Genomic DNA, 19954 nt, shown 5'->3' with positions numbered 1-19954 from the left:
TATAAAAAAGAGAAAGAAAAATAAAGTGGACTTAACATAAGTCTGACTTTACAGTTTCCTTTGGGAAATCAGAAGATCTCATAGCCCCGGCCTGCTCCAACTGGCAGCGGTCCATGGAGTTGGGTGGCAGGTGCCCCCACTAAGCGGAGAAGGGGCTCTAGGCTCAGCACAGTCTCTGCCCACTCCCTGTGCCCTCCCGGCCCTGGTCCTGCGCCAGTGGTCCCTCCGTCGGGAGTTTCTGGGCCAGCAGCTTTTTGGGGGCAGGAAGGCATATAAGAGATTGGGGGGAGCTGTGGGCACTCTGAGGGCCAGCAGATACATGGCAGCCAATTAAAACCCTCCCATCACCACCCTCCCTACCCCTGCCCACCCCAACCACAGAGCCTGCCAGGCTGGGAGCCAGGGGGCAGCGGGAGGCAGACCCCGAGCAGGATTCCGATCCTCCTCTGCCGCACATCCAGCAGCACCCCCAGGCCTGTAGAGGGGACTGGCATCTCAGGCAGCAATGCCATCTGTGCCAGTTGGTGGAGGCGGGGCCGGAGCGCCCGGAGAAGCTTTGGGACTGGGCCAACTCCTCCTCATCCCCCAGCCTACCAGACCGGCAGGAGAGATCACCTAATTGAGTATTAGGGATTAATTGGGATCTGCCAGCCGAGTGGTGCTGAGGCTGCCGCCTCCAGCCCTGGCACCTCGGTGTGCGGGCTCTGGGCTGGGCCGGACACCGGGGCGGCTGCCCGGCTTCTCTGTCCCAAGGCCGTCCTGCAGGCCGCAGCGAGGGGGAAGACCAGGCGGGGGTGCTGCCAGCTCCCACCCGCCCTGACCAAGAGGTTGGGGCTCAGTCCAGCAGGTGGGCACAGCCGCAGCCCAGGCAGCGCTCTGCAAGGCAAGCCTTTGCGGCGGCGAGCGGAGCCCGAGGCCCTCTTGTTGGCACCGTGATTTTAGAGTCCCAGGGCCTGGGTGTGAGTCCCACCTCTGCTTCATCCTAACTGTGTGTGGCTCTGTGCCAGCCCTCATCCTCCCAGAGCCTTCTGTGCCAGGAGAAGGGGCTGGGCTAAGTCTGGGGGCAGAGGGGGTGGTTGTGGCCACTTGCTGAACAGGAGTGTGGCAAAACGCAAGTAACGCTTTCGGAAGAATAATCCGGCAGCGGGTGCTGCAGGGGCTGGGCCGGGAGGGCTGGCAGTGGGGCCGTGTGACCTCGGGCCACGTTGCTCAGACTCAGCCTCTCGGTTTCCTCAGTTTGCAGAATGGGCTCTGAAGACCCACAGGCAGTGCTGGAGCGAGGAGAGGTGCCGTTTGGGTCCCCCGAGAAGCAGACCCTGAGATCCAGTCAGGACCGCGCGAGCCTGCAGGCTTGGGCAGCACGGCCTCCCCTCGGCCGACCCGAAGGGGAGCTGGAGGCAGGCACCACCGGGGAGAGGCAGCACCCGTCCGAGCCCCTGCCGCGCTCGGGGCCCCGGAGCTGATGTGTACCCAAAGGGGCCGAGAGCCAGAGCCTGCCCGCCCGCTCGCTCCTCCCAGCTGACCTTCCAGCTCTTCCTCCCTCCCGGAGTACATGAGGGTGGCCTGGGAAAGGCCCTCACTCCCTTGCTCTCACCTCTACTGTCACCCTGGCCCTGGCAGGAGCCTTTTGGGAGGAGGGGCCCGTGCACATCCAGCTCTGGGAGAAGCAGGTGGCATTTACTCATCTTGGGACGTTTCCTGACACTCGCTCAGGGAGGGGCCCAGGATCCAGAGAGGGCCCCTGCCCACCTGGAGTTCACGGCCCAGGGGTCTTATAACCCAGGGCTGAACTTTCTGGGGCCAACTCCTGGGTCTTCCGGGGTAAACAAGCAAGAGGTAGAAGCCTCAGGCTCCAAGACACTTTATTGTCAGAGAGACCAGGAAGGGGGGAGGGCTTGGTGGGGAAATAGGGGTGAGGTGAGGGCAGAGCAGGGAGTCGCACACAGGCAGGGTAGGAGGCAGTGGGAGGGGTCAGCTGGCAGGCAGTGGCTGTGGTCCGGAGTCCCGTCTACCGCCTCCAGCTTCCGTGCGGGCTCAGCGAGACATCATTCGCACAAACTCTGCCAGGACAAAGCCAAGGTTGCAGGTCTGGAATCTGGACCCCAGGAGGGGTAAGACCAATATATTGGCCTTGAGGTGGGAGGGAGTGTGGTCCGGGGCAGAGCCCGAAAGGGAATCTTCTGGATCTGGTAGGGAATAGGCCTTCAGGCTAAGACGGGTTTGCTTTATGGACACAACAAAAAGAAACAACAATAACAACAAAAAACCCCAAATCTGGTAACTGAACCTGTTTTCCTCTTTGCTTTGGCTGCTAGGAAGCTCAGGAACAACTTTGGGGCTTACTTCGGAGAATTTCTACATACTGATTTTCCTTGGCTTCCTATCATTATTTAACCCTGTTCCCCCTGGGGGAATGCATCGTGGAGGCAGAACTGGGTGCTGGGCAGCCCGCCTGCCCTCAGATCGTGGCTCCATCTGCGTCTTCTGCTAAGCACTCCCGCCTTCCTAAGACTTTCTTGTCCAGCTTTTGGGGTGAGGACGCAGAGTGCCCGGCACCCTGTAATGAGGCTCCTTTGACCATTTCCTTAATCTCTTAAAAACCTCCCAGCATGTGCTGGCGCTAAGCGGGCAGGGCAGCGGGCGGTACCTTCGAAGTCCACCAGGCCGTCCCCGTTGAGGTCAATGTCACACAGGATCTCGTCCACCTCCCGCTGGCTGAGGCGCTCCCCCAGCAGGGCCTTGAGGGCTGCCCGCAGCTCCCCCAGGCTGATGCAGCCATCCCCGTTGGTGTCAAACTGTGGTGGCGTTGGTCGAGGCATTGAGTCCCCGACCAGATCATTCCTTCACGCGCAGCCCACCCGACGCCCCTGCCCTCCCTCCAGCCCCCGGGGCCGCACCTCCCGGAAGGCGTCCCGCAGCTCCCTGACGCCGATCATGTCTGCCGTCTCCGCCAGCAGCTTGGGGCCCATCAGCTCCACGAAGTCTTCAAAGTCCACCTTTCCGCCACCTGGGGGCCATGCCCATCAGAGGCCCCAAGCAATCAGAGAGCCCTGCTCAGCCCTGCCACCCCCCCCCCGCCGCCCGCCCCCCGCCCTCCTCTCCTGGCCTGTGTCCCTCTCCCCACTGAATGGGTCCTTCGCTCTCACTGGGCCCCACAGGCTGGATCATCTGTGCTTTCTGGTGGCTTTTCTTGGAGAGTTTGGTTGGTTTAAGTTCTGGCTCCACTGACCAGACTCTGGCTCTGTGACCTTAGCCGAGTCACTTAAGCTTTCAGAGACTCAGTTTCCTCATCTACAAAGTGGGGATAATGGTCCTTGCCCTTCCCACCTTGTAGGGGATGGTGAGATTCTTCAGAGACAGAGAAAGCGCCTTGGGAATGACCAGGGTCCCTGGCGCTGGGGGCCCCCCTGTGTAGGCACCTCTGTTCCCTGGGCCGCCCAGCTGCTCAAGCCATGGCCATGGCCTCTGGGGACCTGGGGTCGGGGCAGGTCTGAGGCACATACTGATCTGCTGTGAAATCTCGAGGAGCTCCATCTCGGTGGGCATGTAGCCCAGCGTCCGCATGCAGGCGCCCAGCTCCCGGTAGCCGATGTAGCCGTCGTGGTCGCGGTCAAACTCCTGGAAGGCGACCTGCAGCTCTGCCGGGCAGGGCGGGATCAGTCCCTCCCGCTCGTCCCCCCGCACCCCAGCCTGGACCGGCACACCCTTCCTTCTTCCTTTGGTCTAATCATTTCCTCCTTGTGAACAGCAGTTTCTCTTTGCTGTCTCAGGGCCTTTGCATATGCTATTTCTTTAATTCGCTCTTTCAGCCAGTATTTAAGGAGCCTCTACTATGTGCCAAGCTCTGCTCTAGGTACTGGGGATAAGGCAGGCAAGCAGGAAGGAAGGCGGGAAGGAAGGAAGGGAAAGGAAGGAAACAATCCCTAACCTCATGGAGCTCCTAGAGCTCCCGTTCTGGAACCCTCTTCCCTCTTCTGGTCTTTATGGCACCTACTCAAGAAAGTCTTCCCTCGAAATTCGGTCCCTCCAGCCCACTTGTTCATTTCCTCGCGAGCGAACGCTCAGCACCGTTTGTCCTTACTGGCTCAATGACATGTGTCGCGGGAGGACATGGGCTGTGCCTATCTAGGTTGCCCTGTTCCCCGCGCTCAGCACAGGGCCAGGCCCCCCGAAGGCACCAGGATGTGTTTGCTGAACGAACAAACACACGTAGAAGGGAAAGGAGACCCACCTGGAGAATGAGACCCGGGAACGGGCAGAGCTGGGGGCTGTCAACCCCTCCCTGTTCGGTCTTGTCCCCATCTGCGTGATCTCCTGCAGCCTTTTTCTTGCCCCCAGTTCCTTCCTCGGGGAGACCACTGAGGCCCCACCCAGTGCCCCCACGATGTGTGCCCCCCCCCTCCCATGTCCACCCATCTGGAGACTAGTCTTTTCCAAACGCTTTACCTTCGATCTCCTCCGGCCGCAGCTCCCGGTCCTGGGGAGGGGGAGGGGCACAGAGAGGTTAAGGATTCCCTGGACCACCCTAGCACCTGCACCCCCTCCTCCTGTTCTTTGGGGCTCCCCAGTTGGCGCCCCCAACATGCACGGGCAGGGCTTGTGTCATCGGGTACCGCTCAGAGCTGACTGATCCTGCCGGTTCCTGCCGACTGGCCTGGGCACCTTGGGTCGCCCCTTCCCTGCCCCCCTGCCCGGACCTCTGTCCACCTCCCGCCCCCCACCCCCTCCCGAGGTCACAGAGCTCCATTTGCCGGAGATGGATCTGGGGTAGGGCAAAGCCTCGGACTTGGCCTTGAGGACCTCTGTGTGTCTCTCTTGTTCTCTCTCTGTCCCTCTCTTGGAGGCCCGGCTGCCTCCCTGCCCACCCCCTTGGTGGCTGTCTCTGAGGTTCTCTGGGACTCGCTCTGTTCCCTCTTTCCTCTTTTCCGTGGTGTGTCTCCCTGGGGTCCCGCCCTGCCCCCCGTTTGCTCCTGTTTCTGTTTTCTCCACTCTTCTCTGTCCCACCCCCGGGATCTATGTGCCTTTGCTCCAAAGACCCCTCTCCATCCTCTCTGCAAAGGCCGGGGCAGCCGTACATACGAGCTGGGTGGCGGCGAAGCTGGGCCGCAGGAAGACACAGGCGGGCCCCACCAGGCCGCTGAGCACCGAGTAACCCTGGACGCCTGGCCCTGGGCCCCCCTGCTCCTCAGGGCCGGGGCTGGGGCCGGGGCCGGGGCCGGGGCGGGAGCCCCCTGGGGGCGAGCTGGGCCACTGCCAGCGGTCCTGCGGCAGAGCCAGCTATGAGCTGGGGCGATGGCCCCTCCACCCTCCTCCACCAGCCTCTCCCGTCTTTGGAACCTGGCACAGGACAGCAGGGGCCTTCACCCATCAGTACTCTAGGCCGGAAGGGTCCACCCCCTTCCTGTTCAACTGGGCAAACAGAGGCCCCCCGAAAAGGCAAGGGGCTGGACCAAGGTCACTCAGAAAGCTGGCGGCAGAATGGGACCTTCAGCTCAAGCTCTGCACCTCCTTTCTCTGACTGGCAGAGAGCAGGAGCAGCGCACAGGGAGGCTGGAGGGGCAGCTGGGACCTAATGAGCTTGGTGGGAAGGCCCAGAGGTGCTGGGAGCCAAGGCCAAGATGTGACAGTCTAGGGCCTGCCCCGGGCACGTCTTGAGTGGTCTAGGGTGGTGGGAACCCTCCGGCACCCCCCTCCCGTGCTCCACCTCTAACCCCCGCCTAGCCCTCATACAGCACTCTGCCTATTCCACCTGACCCTCCCAGGCTCCAGCCCAGCCCTCTGGCCTTGACTTCTCCCCCTTAGCCATCCTACCTTAGGCCCCCGATGTCGAGGCCGTTTGGCACAGTTTCCCATGAGCTCCTGAACCATGCCAGGCCTGGAGTCCCGGGGGGCGGCCCAGGGCCGGGCCTCAGCGGATGCTGTGGGCTCCTGTCTGCCCTCAGCTGCTCCCAGAGAGGGTCTGGGAGCACTGCAGAGGATTTTTCTAGGGTTTTGCAGGGAAGATTGGGAGCGGGTGGGCAGGCGGGGAGCCCTGGGCCCGGGGGCTTGGGTCCTAATCCAGGATTATCTCTGAGCATCCCTGCTGGTGAGGGGGGCCACTCAGGACCCAAGGGCCCCTGGAAGGCACAGCCTCCCTGTGCCCACTTGGAGGGTCTTCCGGGCACCTTCTCTGCACTTTCTCCCCCCACCCCTACCCTTAATCTCCCCCAATCAGGAGAGATTTAATGTCTTCAGAAGCAGGGCCTGGACCCGGCAGGAGGAAACCGGCTGCCCGGTGTGCCAGGGCGGGCTGGGGCACCTCTCCCTTCGGAATGGTGGCATGACCTCGGCAGACCCTGCCCCTACCCTGTCCTGAGAGGCAGCCATCTTGGCCCAGTCCTGGAAGTTCTTGCCCCTCCTGGACAGGACCCTGGCTCTCACCTTAGAGCACCTGGCCAGCCTGCCTGCCCTTGGCACCACAGCCGGGCCCAGCCCCCCAACCCTGTACTCAGGTGAAGAGCAGAAGGGGGACAACTCTGGGCGCTGTGGGCCAGATGCAGGGGTTCAGTGAGGGCAGAGGTGGGGAGAGACCAGCCTCCCTCCTGGGCAGGTGGACGACCGGCTGAGCCTTCCATCAACATGCATGTCTGGGGGGGGTCCTCCCTGAGCTCTACCCTGGGCCTGTCCCACAGGGTCCCGGTTGGGGTGCGGGATCCCGCTGCTCCCTCTGGGGCCCTCAGTTGAGGACAGCCCACACCCCTGTCCCCTTTACCTGCCCATAGGCTGCCTGCACCTGGGCCTCCAGTTCCCTGAGGAGTGCCCGCCGCCTGGTGGCTGCTGGGCTGGCAGGGGCCTGGCTGGGCCCTGGAGTGCCCTCGGAGGGGCTGGGGTCCCCCGCGGGGAGACTGCCATCTGCCTGGCCCTGGGGAAGGGCCATGGAGACGAGGGCTTGGCGCCTCCTGCTCCCACTCGGGTCGCCCCGTTCCTGTGGGAGGGTGGCTTAGTGGGCGCGGTCCCCACAGGCTCCTGGTGCCCTTTCCCCATCTCTCTCTCTACAGGCTGGTCAGGCTCTCCCCCTGCTGCTCACCCAAACCCTAGCCTTCCCCAACCGCCCGTCTCCAGCCCCATGCTGGCCACAGATGCCTTGGGGCCCCCTGGGCCACCCTTGCAGACCTCGGCCTCTCTGGCTCATGGTCTCCGCACCCCCTCCCCTCTGTCTCGGCCTTGCTCGCTGCCCCTCTCTGCCTCCGCTCCATGCCCATCTCTCTGTGTCTCTCACCTGCAGCCCCTGCCACCCCCTGCGCTCTGCTGACAACTGTCCGGCTGTCTCTGTGAGTCTCTCTGACCACTCATGCCCATCTCTCCCCCCGCCCCCCTCCGCTGCACGAGCCTCTTTCTCCATTGGTCCGTCTGTCTTTCTGTATGTCCATCCTTGCTCTTCCTATTCTCCCCACATCCCCCCTCCCAGGATGACTCCTGGATTCTGGAAAGAGAGCCCCCCTCCAGCCTGGCCCCAGACATCCCCCGCTTCTCCCCACCCAGAGCCCCAGAGTAGCTCTGAGCCTCCCCACCTCCTGCCAGCACCTCTCACCTACCTCCTGCTGACCTCCGGCCTCTTGTTTGTCAGGGAGAAACGTGGGCCGGGTTCTCCCCACTGGCCTCTTGTGCCCCCTGTTACGCCCCCAGCCCTCCGACTGCCCAGCTGCCTGTGTTTCACCTCCCAGAATGAGGGCAGTTGTCCTGCCCCGGCCCCGCTCCAGGCCCCTCATGATTTATTCACCTGCCCCCGAGGCAGCCTTTGTCCGAGGGAAACAGATCCGACCAGACACCTGCCACCCGAGCCGGTGGCTCTGGCCTCCCTCAGCCACGTGCACGGCCACCCATGTGAGGCGGGGACCGTGTCTGTCCTGAGGGCCCTGCTCTCAGGCATATCTGACTCAGGAAAGGGCCACAGACGGTCTAAGTGCTCGGAGCACCGGCCCAGGCATCAGAGGGGGCTTCATGGAGGAGAAAGCCTGCCCGCCTATGTGTGTAACCTCTGCTCAGCCCTGGGTGAGCGCTGGGACCCCGGCAGGGACCAACTGTGAATGTGGAGGGTTCCAGGACTGGAGTCCAACGGAGTCTGTTAGGTGGAGGCCATCAGCAGGGAGGCAGGGGTCAGTGCTCCAGGAGGGGTGTGAGGGCCAGAGTCTGGAGAAAATTCCAGAGGCACGGCATCTGCAACAAGTATTTGTGGAGCACCTGCTGTGGGCCCTCCCGGGTGCTGGGGACCAGTCCCTGCCTCCTGGAACCTTCCAGCTGGTGGGAGATGTACATTCAGCAGACCCAGAATGACTGTGGAGGACAAGCTGTCAAGAGGGAGGAGAATGGGGACCTTGCTGTGACTGGAGGGCTGAGGAAGTGGCGTGTGGGCCAAGACCAGAGAGATAATGGGAGTGACCGCACGGAGGGAAGGGTGGCCAGCCGGCAGAGGGAGCGGCCCCCACACAGCTCTGAGCGGGGCTGAGGACCTGAGGAATGATCAGCATTCAGAGTGAGTGGACGCCGACCAGATGGTCAAGGGTGGGAAGGACTTTGTGACCATTTGAGTTGACCACTTGAAGGTTCAGCCTTCAGCAGCCTCCAGCCCTCCGTACTTGGGGCCTCACTTCCTGGAGGCCAGGGGTGTGCTACATCCTGGACAGCATATGGCAAACACCCTTAACTTACAGGAGTTCTACCATTTTCTGCAAGGTCTTAAAAAAGGTCTGCAGGCCTGGATTTCCCCATGCACTCACTGTGTGATCCTTGACAAGGTATTTCACCTCCCTGAAACTCCATTTCCTTATCTGGAAAACAGGGGTTGACCTAGGCCTCATGGGGCCTTTGTGAAAGTTAAATGAAGGATCTAGAAGTTTCCTGGCACTTAGGAAGGGCTCGAAAAATGGTAGATGCCATGTATGATGAGTGACTCTGGGCCCACGTGACCATCTAAAGTGAGAAGTGGTTTGAAATGTGTGTCCCAAAGTTTGAGCCAAGGTAGTAGGGTGCTAACTGGTCAGGGTCTAGTGGATAAAAGTGTTTTCCATCACAAAGTGAAGACCTTGTGTCCAGGTGGAGGAAGCCGGGCTTGGAAAGCCTTCCTCACTTGTGTGCACTGAACAGCAAGCATGCTACGGGACTCATCTTGACGCCCTTGACTTGCCCAGCCCAGCTTAGCCGAGTTGGAGCTCTAGCTCTAGCTCCTGTCTAGGATGGCCAGGCGGGTCAGTGGGTGACGGATGGATGGATGGACTGACAGATAGGAAACTAATTGATTGGGAGGATGAGTAAATAGGCTAGTGGTTAAATAGTTGATAGATGGATGGACGGATGATTATACCAATAGATGGTCGGGTGGATGGGTAGATGGATGGATAGACAGGTAGAGGACGACGGGGGGGGCATATGGGTGGTTGGGTGGATATATAAGAGAGGGGGATGTTTTGATGGACTGCTGGTCAAGCGTTTGGTTGTTGGATGGATGGGTGACTGGGTAGATGGGCATACAGATGGACAGACAGAGAGACGGATGGAGGTAGATGATGGACGGGCTGCTGATGAAGTCTTTGTGTTCTTCTTAAAGAGAGTCCATCAGAGTGGAGACCATCCCTCACCTATTCTGGTGTTTGCCATGAAGTCTAGCCATTCATGGCCTAATCAGAGTGCGAATGAAGCTTCGTGTCTGTCTCCTCTCCTCGGAGCTGTGACTCTTCTGAGGGCAAAGATAATGGCTCCTCTCCACCCTTTCCCCAAAGCCAACCCAGGCGTGGCACACATAACCACTCACGCTCACCAGAATAGCAAGAGGGAAAGACAGACAGTAGCGGCGTCGGCGAGGATGTGGCGAAGACCTTCGTGTGCTGCTCTGGGTTGGTCAAATGGTGCAGCCGCTTTGGATAAGAGTTTGGCAGTTCCTCAAAATGAGCTACCATGTGACCTAGCAAGTCCACCCCTAGGCACGGCCCCAAGGGAATTGAAAGTGTAAGTTCACACCAAAAATTTTCTCATAAACGTTCACAGCAGCAAGATTCATAAAAGCCATAAAGCGAAACAACCCAAAGGTCCCTCGGTGTAGAAGTGTGGACACTAAATGTGTATACCCTTGTATGGACTGTTACTCAGCCGTGGAAAGGAGTGATGTACTGATATATACTAAAGGGTTTCTTCTTGGGGTGATGGAATTGTTCTGGAATTATATCATGGCTGCATAACACTGAGTATGCTAACGCCACACAGAAGGTACACTTTATAAGGGTGACATTTAAGTAGCAATGAAGCTGTTTGTTTATATTTAAAACTCTGTTGGGGCACCTGCGTGGCTCAGTCGGTTAAGCGTCCGACTTCAGCTCAGGACATGATCTCGTGGTTTGTGAGTTCAAGCCCCGAGTTGGGCTCTGTGCTGACCCCTCAGAGCTGATTCTGTGTCTCCCTCTCTTTCTGCTCCTCCCCTTCTCATGCTCTGTCTCTCTCTCTCTCTCTCATATAAATAAAGCATTAAAAAAAACCTGCTTAAGACAGGTGCTGATAGACACACGGGCTGGAGGTGGGGGATGGACCCAGGGAGGTCCCTGGCACACTGGACTGGGAAAACCGCTTCTGGATCTCAGAGGGAGAGGCCTCAGGGTGGTCACAGAGCTAGTTCACGGGCTTTGCCTGTGGAACCGGAGGACTGTGGGTAAAAGCAGCCGGCTGGAACACCACCAAATAGAGTCCCACGGACCCGGGGGACAGCCAGCCCAGGGGACTTGAGCGTGATTGCTGGAAGACGTGAGCCCGCAGGAGGCTGGCCCGCTGGACAGGAAGGGGTCCCCTGGGCCTTTGATGCCTGTCCACAAAGGGAGGGCATGTGTGCTCCATACCAGAGCGGGTGAATGAACCCCTGCAAACCTTGGTGTCCCCGTCGGTATAATGGGAGCAAGCCTCCCTCCCTCACAGGATGTGGTGGGGATAACATGAGACCGTTTATATGAAAGCTTTTTGTAAGCTGCTAAATGCTGGGCAGATGTCCCTCCAGCTGTGAGGCATGGATGGAACCCCGCTCTGGCACCGCCTTCCCCACGCCTCTCAGCCCTAGGTGGCCGTGGGCTCCTAGAGGCTCAGGGATGCTCCCAGAAGCTGATGGATGCTCCCAGAGGCTTAGGGATGCTTCCAGAAGCTCAGGGATGCTTCTGATTAGGTGCATTTGGGTTTTCCCCAGGCCCTAGATGGGCACTTCACCAGGACAAGAATCTCTTCCTCTCTCCTTGTGGCTCTGACAGGAAAACCAGACTGAGACATCTGTTTTAGTCCAGCTCCGGTTCCAGGGGAAAGACCACCACACCCACTGGGACCCTCCCTTCCCTTCTATCAGGAAGGGGCAGACAGAAATGGGCTGGGGGTGCCAGAAGGAGGCAGGCACTGGGCTCTCCCGGAAGCACACAGCCCTCTCGGGTCCAAGAGGTCCTGCACATCTCAGTTTGCCTGTCTTGCCATCCACCCATATCCCTAGCGGTGTTTAAAGAATGCGCAGCACTTAGACTCAGTTAAAAAATGGTTTGGAGATGACAGGGCTTTGCAGAAGAAAGACTGAGGGTTAAAACTGAGGCCCCTGGGGAAAGAAAAAAAAAACAAGTGAGGCCCCTAAAGCTGGCCAGACCAGGTTTAAATCCTGTTTACTTGCTGTGTGACCTTGAGAAACTGAGAAAGCCACTTAACCTCTCTGGGCTTCCCCCTCTGTAAAATGAGGATCAGTACAATACTAAGTCCTACGGTTGTAATCTATGTAAGGTTCTTGGCACAGACCTCAGCCCCTAAGGGTTTGCTATAATTATTATTTCAGAGGGAGGAGGCGTACATGGATACGTGAATTGAAATTGTATTTATTCATGCAACAAGCATTTTTTTTAAGTGTTTATTTTTAAGAGAGAACAGGGAGGGGCGGGGCAGGGAGGGGCAGAGAGAGAAGGAGACAGAATCGGTGCAGGCTCCAGGCTCTGAGCTGTCAGCACAGAGCCCAGCACAGAGCCCAATGCGGGCTTCAGCTCACTGTCGCATAAGGGACTGAGCCTACCCAGGCGCCCCTGCAACAAGCATTTAATGAGCACCTACTGTGTGCTGGTGCTGGGGCCCAGCGGCTGGTTGGTCCTCTGACCCTGCCGTCTGTGGGCACTGAGGAGCTCTGCGGGTTTGGGTGTGGCCTGGACGGGGGTAGAGGCTGTGGGAGGTGAAAGTCAGTGCCCTGCAGGTAGGGTACACCCCTGCCGCGGAGCAGGGGAGCCTGTCCGGCCTTGCCCCCTCCTCATCCAGCCTTACCCAGGGCCAACCTGCGCTCACTACTCGGCGCATTCCTGGGTGGGGCGGGAAGGGAGGAGGGGGTGGGACGACCATAAATATAAGGTCACTGGGCTCCTCGCCACTTCCTGCCGCTCTTTCACTTCACCGCCTGCTAGTAAGTAGGGTCTGGACCAGGTGGGGGGTGGGGCCGAGGCGGAGCCACCTCCCCCTCTCCCGGGGGTCTGGCCCTCCCCCGCCGGGGTCTGCCCGGGAGGGTCTGCCCCCCTCCCCACAGCCCCGCCCCCCCGCAGCTCCGCGGAGGGGGGGGGTCCTCTTTCATCTCCCTGTCTGTCTCTCCTAGTGCCGCCCTACACCATCGTCTACTTCCCAGTCCGAGGTGCGTTCAGCAGGGTGAAGGGCACCCAGCGAGCCGGGCTGCTCCGGCCGGGGTCGTGGAGGCGGGGCCGGGGTGGCAGGGGCGGCGCCAGGTCCGGCTTCCCGGGCTTCCCCGGGCTTCCCCGGGCCGCCTCCTCTCCGCCCCGGCTGGCTGCGCTCTGGCCTCCTGCCTCCATTCTCATCCTGGGACCACGATGGACCGCAGTCCCACCCGGGTCTCCCTCTCCGAGTCCCAGACGGCGCTGGTGCCACCGCATCTCCACTGTTTTTCCGCTTTATCTTCTCAGCAGGCTCCGAGGCTAGAGTTTCTGTCCTGTCCCCACACTCCTGACCCTTCCCCAGGATGCCCCGGGGTCTCTGGGCATCCCCCCACTCGGTCCTCCCCTCCCCCACTCGGTCCTCCCCTCCCCCAGGGCGCTGCGAGGCCATGCGCATGTTGCTGGCCGACCAGGGCCAGAGCTGGAAGGAAGAGGTGGTGACCAAGGACACCTGGCTGCAGGGACCACTCAAGGCCTCCTGTGTGAGTGGCTGCGGTGCCCAGAGGGGGGTCAGGGCTGGGCAGTGGGGGGCAGTCCAGCTCAGCGTCTCTGACAGAGCTGTGCCTCCCCCTCCCCCCAGCTGTATGGGCAGCTCCCCAAGTTCCAGGACGGAGACTTCACTCTGTACCAGTCCAATGCCATCCTGCGGCACCTGGGCCGCACCTTCGGTGAGTTCGAGGCCTCGGGCTGCCTGGTCCTGCAGAGGGCCCGATCGCTGGGTCCCACTCAGGTGTCCTGGGGCACCCGAGAGCCAGAGTTGTGCCCTGCTGGGGTCAGGCCACATGACTCTCGTGGAAGGGGCAGGGCCTGGGCGATGAGGGCTCTGGGTTTCGGGGCTGGGACTACTGCCCAGGAGGTGCCAGGTGGGTTCCCTGTGCCCGTTTCCTGGAGGACAACCCAGAGGAGGCCGCTGGCCCCACACGGGTGCTGGTGGAGGCCCAGAGGCCACTGCAGCCTCTGTGGGACCAGGGGCTTCCGAGTTGACCTCCTGCCCATTCTTTCCTGTCTGGCGTCTCTTGAATCTGGAAAACCCGCGCTCACAGTGAGCAAGCCTTTGGCCTTGTTATGACGTTGGCAGCAACGTGGCTTAGAGAGGTGACTGCCTCTGGTTTGGGCTAACTCTGGGGGTTCTAGGAAAGTCGTGGGTCCTGGCAGGATGTGACAATCAGGGAAGGGGACAGAGGCGCAGTGGTAGCAGCCAGGCCAAACCTACCCTTACTTCTCCAGGACCCAGAGTGAGAGGACAGAGGCTCCTGTGCTGTCCTGCACTGCACGTGCACACCCGTCCCCACGGCCGAGTTCTGTTTGGTCCCTCACAGAGCTACTCCTCAGGCCTAGGGCGCATGCACCAAGAGGCTGGGTTCACACTCACAGGGGGGCAGATCTGGGGCAGGGGGCTTGGGCCATTTGGGCCAGAAGTTCCTGAGTCTCGGGATGAGACCAGGATGTGACCTGGAAGACACGTGCTCTTCACCCAGGTCCGGCCTGGGGCTTTCGGAGCCGGGAGCTGCAGAGTCGGGCAGCGCAGGCCCTCCCCCTCGGGGGGCCTGGTGGCCCAAGCCTGAGACCTGCGGGCGTTGGGGGGAGAGGGGGGGAGCAGCGGAGGACCGGCCTGGACTGAACCTGCCCCGCTGCCCCACTGCCCCGCTGCCGACCCAGGGCTCTACGGCCAAGACCCGCAGGAGGCGGCCCTGGTGGACATGGTGAACGATGGCGTGGAGGACCTGCGCAGGCTCTGCAGCCACCTCATCCGCCACAACTACGTGAGCGGGGCAGGGCGGGCTGGGGGTCCCTCCCCCCCCCCCCCCCCCCCCCCGCCCAGGGCCTGCTGGGGGCGCCGCTGAACCACCGCCCTTTGCAGGAGGAGGGCAAGGCCCAGTATATTCAGGGGCTGGCGGGTCACCTGAAGCCTTTCGAGACCCTGCTGATCCAGAACCAGGGGGGCCAGGCCTTCATTGTGGGCGACCAGGTGGGTGCTGGGTCCTGCCCGTTGTAGATGCATTTCTCAGAAGGGTACACTGAGGCCCAGAGGGGGGCCATGTCAGGTTCACTGGAAGAGCGAGAGTTCTGGCTCCCTGCAGCCCCTCTCCTTCTTCTTCTTCTTTTTAATCTTTATTTATTTTTGAAAGACAGAGTGTGAGCAGGGAAGGGGCAGGGAGAGAGGGAGACACAGAATCTGAAGCAGGCTCCAGGCTCTGAACTGTCAGCACGGAGCCCTACGTGGGGCTGGAACCCACAAACTGGGATATCATGACCTGAGCTGGAGCCAGATGCTTAACCGACTGAGCCGTCCAGGTGCCCCAAGCCCCTCTCTCTTCTCACCCTGCTCAAGCCCCTTCACGCCCCTGCCCTGCAGATCTCCTTTGCGGACTACAGCCTGCTGGACTTGCTGCTGAATCACCAGGTCCTGGCCCCCGGCTGCCTGGACCCCTTCCCCCTGCTCTCGGCCTACGTGGAGCGCCTCCGCGCGCGGCCCAAGCTCAAGGCCTTCCTGGCCTCCCCGGAGCACACAAACCGCCCTGTCTTCGGAGCCCAGTAAATGTGAGCGCGCTCGGCCTCCCTCGAGAGGAGCTGTCCCTTGGGAACCAATAAACACGGGGAGAGGAAAGCTGTGCTGTGGTCCCTGAGGGGCTGGAGGGCACCGGGGACCCTCTACCCCTTCCCAGGCAGCCTCGGAGGATGAGGCTTGGGCTGAGCATCTGGGCCCCGGGACAGCATTAGGCACCTGATCCGCCACGAGATAAAGTAGCTCTGGGTCCAGACTGGAAGGTGAGATGCCAAAGCTTAGGGATCCACCCGGAGGACTTCCTGCAGGAGGCAGATGGCCTCACTGGGGGCACTCATGGTTACAGCAACCTGGGGAACCCCTGAGTCTGGGACGAGGGCAGCTGTGACGGTAGCAAACAGCCCCTGACATCTGTGATCCCACAGTCTGCGGGCTCCGGCAGGGGGGCCTGTGCGTGCTCTGACACTAACACTAGTGCCCTAGGAAGTGACACGCTCTGGTGTCTCACAGGAGCAGCAGCGCTGCTCCTTCTCTTGTGTAACCCACAGTGACCGTCAGGCAGCATGGCAGGGGGCCAGCAGGGCCCAGGTGTATGGCCGAAGGCAAGCCAGGAGCTCTGGGTGGCCCGGGCCTGGCTGCCGGGGGAGCTGAGGAGAACGGAAGACCCCCTTGGCTCCCGGGAGTCTCTGCCCACCCGGAGGGGAGCGCCTTACCCCCTGCCCAGTCCCAGCCTATCCCTGGGTGTCCTTGCCCAGCCCCCTCAGCCGGCCTGTATCTCCTACCAGCTCACTGGGCAAGGTGGGGTCAGCCAGTTCCAGACTGCCCGGCCCTCCCAGGACAAACCTATCCTGGGTCCTTGCTGCTGTGTGGACAAAGTCCACAGCCTGATCAACCTGCCTGGCCTTCCTTCACACGAACTCTCCACTCTCCAGAACATTCCCCACCCTGCCCTGCTCAGTTCACCGGCTGTCCCTCCTGGCCTTCGTCCCCGGGACCTTGTCTGCCGGTGCCCTCTCACTGCTCACGGCCACAACTCGAGGGCTTATTTCGCTGCCCGCCCCCCCCAGCAATGACAGTGGACACTTCCGCCTCCTTCTGCTCCACTCTGCAGGGTCCTGCCCAGCTGTCCTCCTGGGAGGTCAGGGATTGGGTCTGGTTCATTTCTGTCTCCCTGTTCCCAGGGGAGGTGGCTGGAATCAGCTTTGCCTGTCAGGAAGCAGACGTGTGAACACCAGCAGGACACGGCTACTTCTGTCCGGGAGGCCACAGGGCCTTAGCGTGCCAGCCCTCTCACCCACCAAGTCTGTTTTACTGGAGTCTTCCATCAGAGGCAGGGTGGGTGCCCCAACTCCATGCTGGCCCCACGGTGGGGACTTAGTTTTCTGGTCTAACCCCCTCGAGCGAGGAAGCCAAAACTCAGGAGAGAGGCGGCGCGGCAACGTGTCCAAGGCCGCGCTGCTCAAAACCCAGTCTGAGTGACTCCCAGGGACGGTCCTGAGAGAGAGAAATGGGGAGGGAGTGGGGGGACAGAGGAGAGAGCCGGAGGTCAGCTTCAGGGGGCTGTGGGCATCAGTGCCTTCACAGATAGGGAAACTGAGGCCCAGAGAGTCGGGTCACTGAGCCCAGTGGGTGTGACACTCCCAGGCGGGAGGCCTGGCTGCCCTTCAGAGGAGGCCTTGCTCCACGGACTAAAGGCAGAGGCCTCGTGAGGAGGGTCTTTTGTGCCCTGGATTTTGGGGGACCGGCTGGCCCTTTGGGTTTCTAGAGGGCAGCTGGCTTCTGTGTGCAGAACGGCCGGGCAGGGCCCGCGGGTCCCCACGAGGAGGGCGGCTGAGGGTCCCCACGAGGAGGGCGGCTGAGCCCGGAAGCTTCTGTCGTCCCGCTGGGTCTCACAAGGCCACCCGGGGTGACTGCAGGGCAGGGCTGAGGCCTGCGAGCCTCCTCAGTGCCCTGGCCGGGGGCTTGGGGCGGGGCGGGCAGGACCCCGGGGCCGCGGTGTTTCACCGCGCAGGCAGACGGACAGTGGCCATAGGAGGTCACAGAGCGGGCCCGGAGACCCCCGCATCCTGTCGGTCCCAGGGCAGCAGGAAGGGAGTTACTCATTTGAAAGCTCCCTGTGACCAACAGCTTCCATATTCTTTGGGGTGATTGGGCTGGGCATTTTTTAAAATGGTAATTTGTTTGTTTTTGAGTAAGCGAGAGTGTGAGTGGGGGAGGGGCAGAGAGAGAGGGAGAGACAGAGAATCCCAAGTGGGCGCCACACCGTCAGCAAAGAGCTCAACGTGTGCCTCGAACTCACAAACCTGGAAATGCTGACCTGAGCCCAAACCAAGGGTGGATGCTTGACCAACTGAGCCCCCCCCAGGCGCCAGGGGGCATTTTGATTGTATGGCTCTGTGACCCCAAGAAGGTGGGTAGAAAAGGCTCCCTGCGGCCAGGAGGAGGGACGCCGGGGAGTGGCAGGTCCTGTCTTTGGGCAGCTGGGGCTCGGAGCTGGTGCAGCCGGGTGCGGGGGTGTTGGGATGGTGAGGTTGGGGAGAGGCAGGAACCCCTCCCACTGGCAAGGTGACAAGTGACCCCCAGGGTTCAGCTTTCTCCAGCATGTCACTTATATTAACTCATTTAGGGTTCACAAAAGAAGCCGCCGAGTAGACACTATCAGTATCCCACTTCACAGATGAGGGCGTTGAGGCCCAGAGAGGCGAAGTCACCCTGCTCAAGGACGTGTAGCTGGCTAAGAGGCCGAGGCAGGATTTGAACTCCGGCTTTCTGGCCCCAGCGCCTGTGCTTGTAATGGTTCTGCTCTAGGTGGGGACTCGAGCCATTAGTTTTTCTATCCTGGTGCAGGTGACCTGCAGGGGCTTGGTAGCTCTTGGGACCCCTCTAATGATGTGGGGACAGGAACCCTAGGACAAGGGTTGGGCGTCTAGTCCACCATAGGCAGAAGTGGGCTGGCTCCCCTTTGGGGAACATTTGCCGGAACATTCAGACACTGGTGACTGGGTTTGTTCCTCAGCTGGTTACAGAGTAAAAGCTCCGGTCCTGGGGCGCCTGGGGGGCTCTGTTGGTTAAGCGTCCAGCTTCAGGTCATGACCTCGCGGTTTGTGGGTTCAAGCCCCGCGTCGGGCTCTGTGCTCACAGCCAGCTCAGAGCCTGGAGCCTGTCTTGGATTCTTTGTCTCCCTCTCTCTCTGACCCTCCCCTGCTCACACTGTCTCTCTCTTTCTCAAAAATAAATAAAACATTAAAAAAAAAAAAAAGAAAGCTCCAGTCCTTCCAGGGGCTCCTGGTCCTCGGCCAGCTGCCGTTGAATCACACAGGGTGGTGGCAGCAAGGACGCAGGTGTCCGTCCACCCAAGGGTGGCAGCTCAGGGACTCAGGTCCTCCCCGAGGTGCCAGCCCCGGGAGGGTGGGGATGAGGGGTGCGGGGGCAGAACCTGAGGCTGCCTCAAGGCCTTGGGTCCAGGTCTGAGCCTGGGGCCTCACTCCCTAACCCGCCTTCCCTCCAACCCCTCCCTGCTTCCTGCCTCTGTCACTTTCTCCCTGGTCCTTCAGGGTTCCAGATGGCTCTGACTTGGGCTCCACCGCCCGCCCCCACCCCCTCCATCGTCCCTTCCCTATCCTGCTTCAGGACCTACCCTGGTCTGGCACCTTGGGACAGGACCCCGGGCTAGCCTTACCCAGAAGTGCAACCATGGCCAAGTGGCCAGTCCTCTGTGGGCCTTTTTTCTCTTCTGATGTCCTGGGGGTCCCCGAGTGCCACCCTGTCTACCTGGCACCTCCTTCATTCAGACACTTAGCGGGTCTCAAAATCTCCATTGTACCGAGGAGAAAACAAACAGGGTCGGAGCCCAGGCGGCCTGCCCTCCTGCTCTCCCAAACAGCCCAGATAGTGCTCTCCAGCGTGCTCCGACACATCCTGTAGTCAAAGGAGTGGTCGTTTAAAATGTTGGTGTCGGGTCAATGTCCAGTATCCTGCTGGGAATCAAGTCACAGCCGCGGGGAGTTTTGGAAGCAAGAGCAGAGGCCGTGCCCCAGCCTGGGGTCCGCTCTGCTGTTTGCGACCACGCCGCTCTGCACACGTGCGGGTTTGGGATCGAGGTGAGCGGGTGTAGACGGACACAAACCTCCAGGGTGCTTGGGAGGGGTTTCTGGCAATGGATCTACATGTGGGCTGGATCGCTCCCCGCTGGAGGACTCTGGACCGAGTGAAGGGGGAGCCTCTCGCCTCCAGATCGGATTCTCCGCCCGAGCAGGAAACCAGCCCAGGACCCTGTGAGCCTGAGCCCGGCTGGCCGCCCCTTCGCCTTCTCTTCACGAGCCTTGTTCTGAAGAGCAGCACCCAGGGGAGAAAATAAAACGGAGACATTCGGCCCGGCCCTCCGCTGCCCCCTCGCGTGACCGGACTCGGGCTTCAGGGCGTGTCAGTGGTGAGAAGGTGGCTTCCTGAAGATTCAGGTCAGTCCATTCGGCCTTGGGATAGACCGACGGTGAGGCCACTTCTGTGGCAGGTCCCCACTGTGAGAGTTTGGGGCAGTTGGTTTGTCCTGTTGTTCCCCAGATAGGGCAGCCCTGACTTGGGGGCACGCGCAGGGACGGCCACCCGCTGCTAGCTGGCCGGTCGGTGCACTCTCTTCCTCCGCCCCCGCCGGGCCTCACCATCTCTGGCCGCTACCGAGCCTTGTCCTCCGGACCCCTGTGACCCAGGCACAGGGCGTGGGCCAGGCGTGAGCGTGAGGATGGAGCTGGGTCCATCAGGTCCC

General features: G+C 61.0%; 2 protein-coding genes across 2 annotated transcripts; one reads left to right on the top strand and one right to left on the bottom strand.

Moving 5' to 3' along the window:
• Positions 1-1845: 1845 nt before the first annotated feature.
• On the bottom strand, positions 1846-5868 carry CABP2 (calcium binding protein 2). The gene is made up of 7 exons (XM_029914877.1): positions 5812-5868; positions 5080-5262; positions 4447-4477; positions 3504-3638; positions 2898-3007; positions 2648-2795; positions 1846-2060 (listed from the first exon to the last, which is right to left on the bottom strand). The coding sequence occupies exons 1-7, from the start codon at positions 5866-5868 to the stop codon at positions 2035-2037; spliced, it is 690 nt and encodes a 229-aa protein (XP_029770737.1). The 3' UTR covers positions 1846-2034.
• A 6500-nt stretch (positions 5869-12368) lies between these two features.
• LOC115306540 (glutathione S-transferase P-like) lies at positions 12369-15294 on the top strand. The gene is made up of 7 exons (XM_029957011.1): positions 12369-12427; positions 12614-12649; positions 13062-13168; positions 13267-13354; positions 14346-14449; positions 14548-14655; positions 15043-15294. Coding segments are annotated over exons 1-7 (627 nt in total). The 5' UTR covers positions 12369-12426; the 3' UTR covers positions 15226-15294.
• The last annotated feature ends 4660 nt before the right edge of the window (positions 15295-19954 follow it).

This window comes from Suricata suricatta, chromosome 11, assembly GCF_006229205.1.
Source record: "Suricata suricatta isolate VVHF042 chromosome 11, meerkat_22Aug2017_6uvM2_HiC, whole genome shotgun sequence".
NCBI lineage: Eukaryota > Metazoa > Chordata > Mammalia > Carnivora > Herpestidae > Suricata > Suricata suricatta.
This window is presented reverse-complemented; position numbering and strand designations above follow the sequence as displayed.

Bases quoted from the DNA above. Each gene is read 5' to 3' on its own strand.
- CABP2 (XM_029914877.1), bottom strand. From the start codon at position 5,868: ATGGTTCAGGAGCTCATGGGAAACTGTGCCAAACGGCCTCGACATCGG. The intron at 5,263-5,811 runs GTAGGATGGCTA...GCTCTGCCGCAG, and splicing joins CTCGACATCGGGGGCCTAAG to GACCGCTGGCAGTGGCCCAG. The intron at 2,796-2,897 runs GTGCGGCCCCGG...ACGCCACCACAG, and splicing joins TGCGGGACGCCTTCCGGGAG to TTTGACACCAACGGGGATGG.
- LOC115306540 (XM_029957011.1), top strand. The intron at 12,650-13,061 runs GTGCGTTCAGCA...CCCCTCCCCCAG, and splicing joins CGTCTACTTCCCAGTCCGAG to GGCGCTGCGAGGCCATGCGC. The intron at 13,355-14,345 runs GTGAGTTCGAGG...CTGCCGACCCAG, and splicing joins GCACCTGGGCCGCACCTTCG to GGCTCTACGGCCAAGACCCG.